This window comes from Scatophagus argus, chromosome 3 (genome assembly GCF_020382885.2).
Source record: "Scatophagus argus isolate fScaArg1 chromosome 3, fScaArg1.pri, whole genome shotgun sequence".
Classification (NCBI taxonomy): Eukaryota; Metazoa; Chordata; class Actinopteri; family Scatophagidae; genus Scatophagus; species Scatophagus argus.
The window spans coordinates 24,533,929-24,542,627 of NC_058495.1; the positions used below are offsets into that span (position 1 = coordinate 24,533,929).

An 8,699-nucleotide genomic window follows, 5' to 3' on the forward strand; every position below is an offset into this window, starting at 1 on the left:
CAGTCTCCTCAAACCCTGAATGCTGTTTAATATGGCTACCGTTGAGTTTGGACAGTTTATTAATGACAAACACGTAATACAAACGACCCCCCCCCCCACTCCCAACTAGAAAAACACACACATACTGAAGAAGGTAAACTGCTGGTGAGCTGAACTGAGGCTGAGCATTGTTATGTGTACAGTATCAAACCGGCTCTATACAGTACTGTCATTAACACACATTAACCTGATAACAGAGTGGTGTTGGGCCCAAGGGTCCGCCTGAGGCCAAAGAGGGCTGAAAGCACACTGAAAAACACTTTTCCTGATACAAACATTTAAATTCAGATCTGAAATTCAACTGGAACTGACACAGCTGCTGCTGAGCAAATAACTCCAAAGCCACCATCACACACCAGTCAGAGTGGAGGGATCACTGGTTAGCATGGCTATAAGACATCCTGAAAACACAATTTCAAGTTTCATTCAACTACTGAGCTGATGTGGCTTCCAGTTATTAGACCCAACAAGCTCAAGTCACCTCCACTTGTACCACATGACATCCCCGAATGGGATGAAATAAACAACAACAATAAGAAAAGATATTGTTTTTCAGTGTGTGCCCAGCCAAACTGGAAAAAAAAAAAACCAAAACAGCTGCTTGTTTCGCCCTTTAAAAACATCCTACTCTCTACAACAGTCAGCAGTCAAGGCATGAGAATGATCAATTCTGAGGCAATGAGTGTGTTCTATTTGTCTATGGCAATAGTTGAAATTAAAGTCTATACAATCCAGAGATACTGGATATTGTTACCATAAAGTCCTTGAAATGTCAAACTTTGTGCGCTGCTTTCAGCATGACACGTCATCCTTTATCCCTGCCCTTGTCTTTGTACAAAGTCTCTTATCTTATCCACAACTCGACCCCCCCCCTCCCCTCCCCCCATTGTCTCTAAACACCTAAAAATGCAGCCCATGTTTTGCCGCCGGTCCATTAGCTGCGAAGCTGTTCCAGCCTGGCTTTCAGCTCTTCCTGTTTGGCTCTAAGTTTGTCCTTCTTGGACTGCAGTCTGTGGCTCTCGTCCTCCAGGCCGTAGATGCAGTCTCGGGCCTTCTTCAGGATCACCACCTTGGACGCCTTGTCATTGTGCGACAGCTCTGGCACGTTGTCGCGCAGGCGCATGAAGCAGTTTTTCAGCTCGTTGCGCCGCTGGCGTTCCATCACGTTGTGCGTCCGCCGCCGCTCCTCCTCATCCTCCGTCTCTGTGGAGTTCCGGGACGAGTGGTGATGGTGCCGCGATGAGGATGACGATGAAGATGATGAGCTGCGAGATGAGTGATGGAAGCGCGATGAGCCGTCGCCACCTCTCGGGCGTTTGTTGGAAGAGGATGAAGGGGGCGGTGAAGCGGGACAGGGCGCAGCATAGTTGTGTTGCAGCTGGATCTCAAAGTGGTGGCGCTGGAGAGCTCGCTGCTGCTCCTCCTCTTCCTGCTTCTGCTGCCGGACAGACAGGTCAGCTAACGAGGGCAGGGGGGAGGGGCTGGAGGAACAGCGCACCACAGTCACCACATCAATCTCCTCCTCTGTCAGACGGACAAGAGAAGAAGAAAGGAGAGAAGGGTTAGATGGGTTTTCTGGCACAACCTTGTTTTCTGACCCTGGTGGTAATTTTATCTGTTCTGTGAAAGCATGACGACATTTCAGAGCGCTGACACCGAAAACAAGAGTGTAGACACTGTACACAGCACAATAATGTGGGTCTGGCGCACACACACAGGCAGTCAGACATGAAAATCCTCCTACTGTAAACAACCACAAACGTGTAGAATTTTACAATTGTTTGCAAGCCATAACTCTGTTAACGTGTGAAGGCACCTCCAGATTCAAGCCACAGTTACAAGTGTAAACAGCAGTCACAGTTTCAGTGCACTGAAATGTACGATAAAGTATTTCTAGTGAACCTGACGCATGAAAGTCTGTTTACTGTGAAAATTAAGGAAGGGGGAGGTTATGTTTTGTCAAAAACAAAAATTAAAAACATAAATCCAAAAAACAAAACAAAAAAAAACAACCTGCAAATGTTTTTAAATTATCTGAACAAACACTGATCCTTCAATCCTTACATACAGATTCAGTAGATGCCAGTCTGCCTCTTCCTCTCTGGTTTATTGCCAGGGATGCCAGAGGGCTCAAGTCGCTAAAATGACTCATTACGATTAATGGAGCCGCAACTGTTACCGCTGAACATGAGTCAGTCACACTCACACACATACACCCTTACAGTTAACTCTCCCCCTAAAAGCTCTCATCTACTCATGCCTGTCAACAGCTAAAACCCGCCTGTGCTTCTACAGCTCCTGTAGATTACAGGTGGGCGGCTGGCGTCCAGATAAGCTGAGTGCAAAGAACAATTTGGGCTCAGTGCCACAAAACATTAACAGCAAATTATCAATGAAATACCAGTGAAGTGGTTCTGGGTAAGTCTGTGATACTGATAAGCTGCACATTAACAAGAAAGGACTGAGATTAAAGTCTGATATGGACATCAGGAATAAACCATCAATAAAAATCAAAAATTAGTTTCAAAAGCAGCGTTTTGTTAAAAACATGATTGTAAAGGAATAAATGACTCTTGAAGCCTCACAACAAAAAGCCCAAACATTCTGGCGAAATCTTCACATGAATGGAAAATAATCAAAGTGAATCAAGGCTGAGGTCTGAACTCACCAGAGTCACTGGAAGAATAGGTGGACAGCTCGCCACCAGTTGATCCGTAGTCGGATGTGTCACTGGGCTCCTGAGTGTCCATCAGGTTCTGGCAGTCCAGGGTGGAGCTGGCAATGTCCTCAAAGATGCTGGTGTTGATCTCAGACAGCAGCGGGCTGGAGCCGAGCACCGAGGACACCAGCTTCTCCTCCAGGCTCTTGTCCGCCGTCAGGCACTGCCACAGGCAGTCCTCGTTGCTCTCCTCCAGGGGGGAGCAGGGCTGGCTGGGCTCGCCATCTTTCTCAGCAGCATCAGAATGGAAGAAGTCGTAGTTCCAGAGCTGCATGTCATGATCCTCCAGCAGGATATCCGACACGTAGCTCAGCTGGTCTTCCTTTGACAGGGGTTTACTGCCAACCACTCCGGCCTTCATGGGGGGAGACTGTGGGGGTGTTGGCAGTGACTGGAGGTCCTTCATCAAACTCTGGCAGAACTCATCATCAAACAGCAGCGGCTCAGAGTAAAGCCAGTCCTGCGACTGAGTGAAGCTTTGCAACATGTTTGTTGGAAGAATCTGAGAGAACAACAGCAAAAAAAGGACAAAAAACAAAATCAGAGAGGTAGTGGAGCTTATGAGGTTTAAATCCAGAGAAGCGCAGCCCGTAGTGTGCTTAAAGCAGCGCCGTCTCAGGTGGAGCGGGTAAATCCAAGCAGCACCAACACGTGTTGTAGTGAAAGTTTGAACGGTTTTCTACAGACTGAGACCCCGACAGGCAGCGTGCCGCCTTTTATCTCTGTTTACATCACTGAAGCCCCGCCCCGCTACACTCCGGGAGGCCGTAAATCACCCAAAAAGATTTAAGACGCCCCCCTCCCCATGACATCATAGGAACAGCTGGGAGAGACGGAGGCAGAAACACAACACGTCTTACCACAATTTACTTTTTCCCCTCTCAGAAAGTTAATTAATAAAAACACAAATGGAGCCCGGCTGCCTGGTGACATGGAAAACAAAACGCCAAGAAAGAGGACGGGCTGCCTTTGTTTTTCAGCACTTAAAACCGCTGCTACTGTTTCACACACATGAATCAACACTTAAGCTTCCCTGCAGGGAATCAAGACAAACTCACAACTTCTTTTAAAGGACAAATGCCCTAGTTAGGACAAAGCCTGGGTGGTTACATAAAAAAACAAGGATCTTCTATGACACAACTAACCAGTCAGGACATGTATTAGTAAACCACTCGTTCATCGTAAAATAAATTATGCTGCAAAATGCCAAAAAAAATCTCCCGATTAAAGAAACATAATTCGAAGTGACATAATCAGAAGCACCCCTATTTGGTGGAGGAAAGATCCGCTACTATCCCCATGTGGTCTTATGGTATGTGTATGTATAGCAGGTTGTGTTGGAGAACAAAGCGGCAGTGTGTGTGTGGTGCAGACCGGCTCTGGGAGTTAAAGGCTGCCTTTCTTTACCATCACAGTCTGGGAAACCTGATCCAAAACTCAAACCAGACCAGTCTGCGACGTGACGAGACAGTTAAAATAAGTAATTAATGTTGTTTATAATGTCGTTTTCCACACTCACCATAACACTAAGCCACTGTTTATTGCATATGAACGCACGCCGTTCTCTGTAACTGCCGGCGACCAAGCGCAGCCCGTGCATTAAAGCGGATAAACTGCAGCATCTAAAATATGCACATTTCTAAATGGGGTTTTGAATGCAGACTCGCGTTCCTGGACGCGTTTGGAACAGACTCGTGAACACCATGTACAGATTTTCAACCAGATGTCGAAAAGCAACCATTTTAAACTAAAAAACTCAACATGCAACAAGCCGTGTATTTACTCCAGTCCAGTATTTCCGTGTGAAAGAAGTCAATGCACCAGAGAAGCTCAAAGTCCTTATAAAATTCCAAAGGTTAACCCGGCGGAGGGGCCATTTAAACCCCGCGTGGGTTGAGCAACGCTGGATATCCACGTGAAACCGGCACTCTTATTCCTAAATGTACCACAAACTACGCCAAACGCGAAGCTATAGCACAGAAATACACGAAAAACACAATTTAACAATGAACCGCGAGGTGTAAAAAACGGCCCATGTCAGAGTTAGGTAACATTTGATAACCCAGATTCACCCGCATGTAGCTGCCTTACCTTCAACTGTCCTTAGAGACGGGGAATTCAAAACGATGAAGAATAGCGGAAACGTCCAAAAATATCCACGTAAGTCCACCGTGGGGTGTGTAAAACTAGAATTATCTGCTGTCGTGAAATTTTCTGCGTGTAAAATTAAAGTTAGAGCACGGCAGCATGATGCATCTCCTGACCCTCTCCTCCTTCTTCTCCTCCGCTACTAGCAGACAGAGTAGGTGTGGCCGCCCACGTCGCTCGGTTTATATGGCAGCGGCAGAATCGCGCCAAAACATTAAAATCGATAACAGGTCATCAATGGCAATCGAACCCATAGCCTGTATATCCGTCATCGGTTCTCGTTTCAATCGAGGCCAGGCGGAAAAACCCTGGACAACGGCAAATCAGGTTAATTTAGCATCGAAGTTGGGTCTACGTTCTGCCGGCGGAGTGATACCACTCAGGGTGGGATTCCAGGAAAATGTTGGCGGGTAAAAGTTGGGACAGAACACACGTGGACTGTGAAGAGATGCCGGGTGTCTCACTGCCTGTCTGTCTGCTCGCCGACCTTCCTGTCTGTCTCCTACCAGGAGTTAAAATGGAGCCGCAGAGCAGAGCGCAGGCGGTTTAAAACTCACTTTATTGTTGTCTTTAAGCTGTAGAAATACAAACCAAACAAACAGAACAACAAAACAGCACAAAGTAGGTGTTGGGTTCAGACCCAATAGTGCGTGTTCGGGTGAGCCTCTGTGACTCATGACACAGAGCATTAACTTTCTCAGTGATTAGTGGGGAATGTCGTGGGTACAGTAAGCCGGTCTGGTATTTTTATGACATGTTAAAGGCACAGAGTTTAGCACACAGTATGTTTTCTCCTCCCTCTGTACCTTACAGTAACACGACAGAGAGACAGACAGGCAAACAGACAGACGAGATGCTTTCAGAGCCACGTTGTCCTCCAATTCCAACTCTTGCAAGGGTATTTCACCATCCATCCATCTTTCCCCAACTCCTCCTCCTCCTCCTCCTCCTCCTCCTACTACTACTACTAGGTTACTACTGCAACAACTACAAACTATTTAATCTGTATCCCCTTGGCATCCTCATAACTTCAAAACAAATCACGTTCAGCTTGTGCACAAATAAGATTTTAAACACTTCAGTTTGATTGCTTGCGCGTCAGTTCGTCTGTTGTGCTTTCTGACAGTTTTATGCCACGGACACGTTGTTACAGCGGGCTGTGATGCGCTCACCTTTGTGAACATGTCGCTGCTGATTGTTCTGTCGCTGCTGCGTTCTTTTATTTCGTATTTCGCTCGCTTTTCTTTCTAAACAATACAGACAAGATGATGAAACTGCTACTACTGCTGTGCTCCAACAACAACTAATAATAACAATAACAATAATAATAATAATAATAATAATAATAATAGTGTTATAGTGTGTGGGTCGTGCCGTGGGATGAATGAACTCCAAACAGCCCCACTCGGATACCGCAGCCCTCCCACCTCCGCCCCACGTCGCTTTTCTCCTGCTCCGCACGTTACATAACGGACAAGGATTCGCCGGTACACGTGCGGAGGCGTCGGCCAATCAGAGTGCGAGTCAGCCTTCGTTCACGTGAGTTCTCAGCAAGGAATCTTGTAACAGGAGCCCACAGTCCCCATACCGACCATACACACATTCGTTTACGTCCAGCCCTCACACGCACACGCGATAGTTGTTTTCTCATTAGGAGGTCCTGTTGGTGGGAAATAACGAACGCATGTTAAAGACATACTGAGATATTTACAACACATTCATTTATCGCTTTAGTATGTGTACCGAATCTTTAAAAAATGTGAAAATATGCACGCAAGTCTGGTACACACATAAAAGGCCTGGTAAATTAAAGTCGATTACACCCCCTGTGTGTGTGTGTGTGTGTGTGTGTGTGTGTGTGTGTCTTCATACATGTAAATAAACAGCTCCTGCATGTTTATTTGTGCATGGCTTCTCTTCATGCATGCTGCACTTTTAGGGGTAATCACAGCCTTGTTGGGAGTCTGTCATATGGGAACTATTTCTCCTGAGTGTAAATCCACACCATATTTCCACAAACAGAGGAGAAATGCAGCACAATCCCATAAAGACAGAAAGAAGAAAATAGAAGAAGGGAAAAAAACTGCGTTGGTTTTTGTTAGTCCTTATTTGGAGGATGGGGTTTCTGTCTTTTTAGCAGCTGATGTAGGGCGGATCACAGCAGCAGGGAGGACATTTTGCACTGGAGGCTCAGGACACACACTCACACACACTGACACACACACTGACACACACACACACAGAGAGGAGGAGGAGAATAACTGGGTTAATGTGCCACCTACAGGCGGCCTGGCAGACTGACTGACTGGCCTGGTTTCTGTTCTGAATGCTAAACCTCTTGGCTGCCTGACTGACTCACTGGTTTTATTTCTGACTCACTGATAAATTCTGGGATTTCCAGGCCGCTTCACATGAAACCCTCCCCAGACAGATCTGTATTAGAGCATCAAATCCACATAAATGCTCTTTTGTGAAACTCTCATTGTAGTTTTCGGTGAAATCAAATGATTTTTTTTCAGCTGAGTGTAAAATTACTCATCACAACCTCCATTGTTAATGACAAGTTGTGGGAATCATTTTCAGTTTATTACTAAATACCCCAGCATGTAATATGTTTGGTTAAGCTTTTCTAAACTCTTTTATTAACATAACTGACCATTTTAAGGCGGCAGGGGATGGTGAGGATGATGAGGATGATTCTGCACCTCACAATTTATGTCCAGTGCCAACATTCGCCACTAATGCAGAAAGCAGTGTGCCCATTATGTCGAGAGGGGAGGTCGGAGGGGGTTAGAAAGCATGTCCGACTTTTGTGCACAAGACTGGAGTTTGCAGTAACGGTGACCTTTCCCGAGCACCTAAGTCTTATAGAAATAGTCCATAAGCGCCTCCTTGATGACATAGCGTGGAGTGTAGCTGCTTCGTACTCTTTTCTGCTTGTCTGTATATTTCTTTCCACTGTTTGTCCACACATTCAGTATTGATATCAATGCAAACGGCATCATTACAGATGAACCCTCCTCCTGCACGCTCTGCCCAGGACCATCAGCTAAACCAAACAGGGTTCCTCCAGACGAGAACACGTCTGACATGGACAGTCTCTGTCCTCAGCCGATTCTCCGGAAGTTGTCCAGAGTTCATGTGTGTTGTTGTTATGCGCAATGTTGCACTTCCACTATCAGTGGTAAATCCCTGTGACAGGCCTGGACAGCACTTCAGTAACCTCTGACCTCCTAAGTGAATGTCAAAATGCTGAATGAGATGACTAACATCTCCATCAGAACGAGAAGATTATCTGAGCAGCTGATTGGCTGCCATTAAGCAGCTGTCATAAGCCCGGCTAGCTCAGTCGGTAGAGCATGAGACTCTTAATCTCAGGGTCGTGGGTTCGAGCCCCACGTTGGGCGATGGAGATTTGGATGGACCTGCTCTGTATGCTCATCAAGCTGCTTGTTCACAATGAGACCAAAGTTTGGCAGCTCAGTGATAACAACATAAGATCCTGAGTTCATTTCCTGGCTGCTGAGCGTGTTGGGTCAGCTCTGCTTTCAGTACCACTGACTGAGGCAGGTAAAAAGTTAATTAGCTAACTGACTGACTAACCAACAAATGTCAAATATACTGACAGGCCTGCAGACACTGCCTGTCTCACTGAACTTGATGACATCAGAATTGTTGTTATTGCCATGTAAGTGAAGAGACTTCACATTACTAGGAATTTGTCTTAGTGATGGGTGCATACATAAAACGTAAGAACGAGTAACATATAATAATAGAATAAAATAAAATAAGA

The 8,699-nt window shown here is 45.9% G+C and overlaps 1 protein-coding gene and 1 non-coding gene across 3 annotated transcripts; one reads left to right on the plus strand and one right to left on the minus strand.

The window, feature by feature from the left end:
• Positions 1-601: 601 nt before the first annotated feature.
• Positions 602-5,257, minus strand: mych (myelocytomatosis oncogene homolog). 2 transcript variants are annotated; one of them, XM_046384967.1, is made up of 4 exons: positions 4,850-5,257; positions 2,708-3,260; positions 919-1,563; positions 602-858 (listed from the first exon to the last, which is right to left on the minus strand). In XM_046384967.1, the coding sequence occupies exons 2-3, from the start codon at positions 3,243-3,245 to the stop codon at positions 974-976; spliced, it is 1,128 nt and encodes a 375-aa protein (XP_046240923.1). In that variant the 5' UTR covers positions 3,246-3,260; positions 4,850-5,257; the 3' UTR covers positions 602-858; positions 919-973. The 2 variants fall into 2 exon arrangements, with proteins under 2 accessions (XP_046240923.1, XP_046240922.1); XM_046384966.1 differs by having other exon boundaries at positions 602-857; positions 915-1,563.
• A 2,983-nt stretch (positions 5,258-8,240) lies between these two features.
• trnak-cuu lies at positions 8,241-8,313 on the plus strand. Its single transcript has one exon. It is a non-coding gene; the product is annotated as a tRNA-Lys (tRNA).
• Positions 8,314-8,699: the final 386 nt, after the last annotated feature.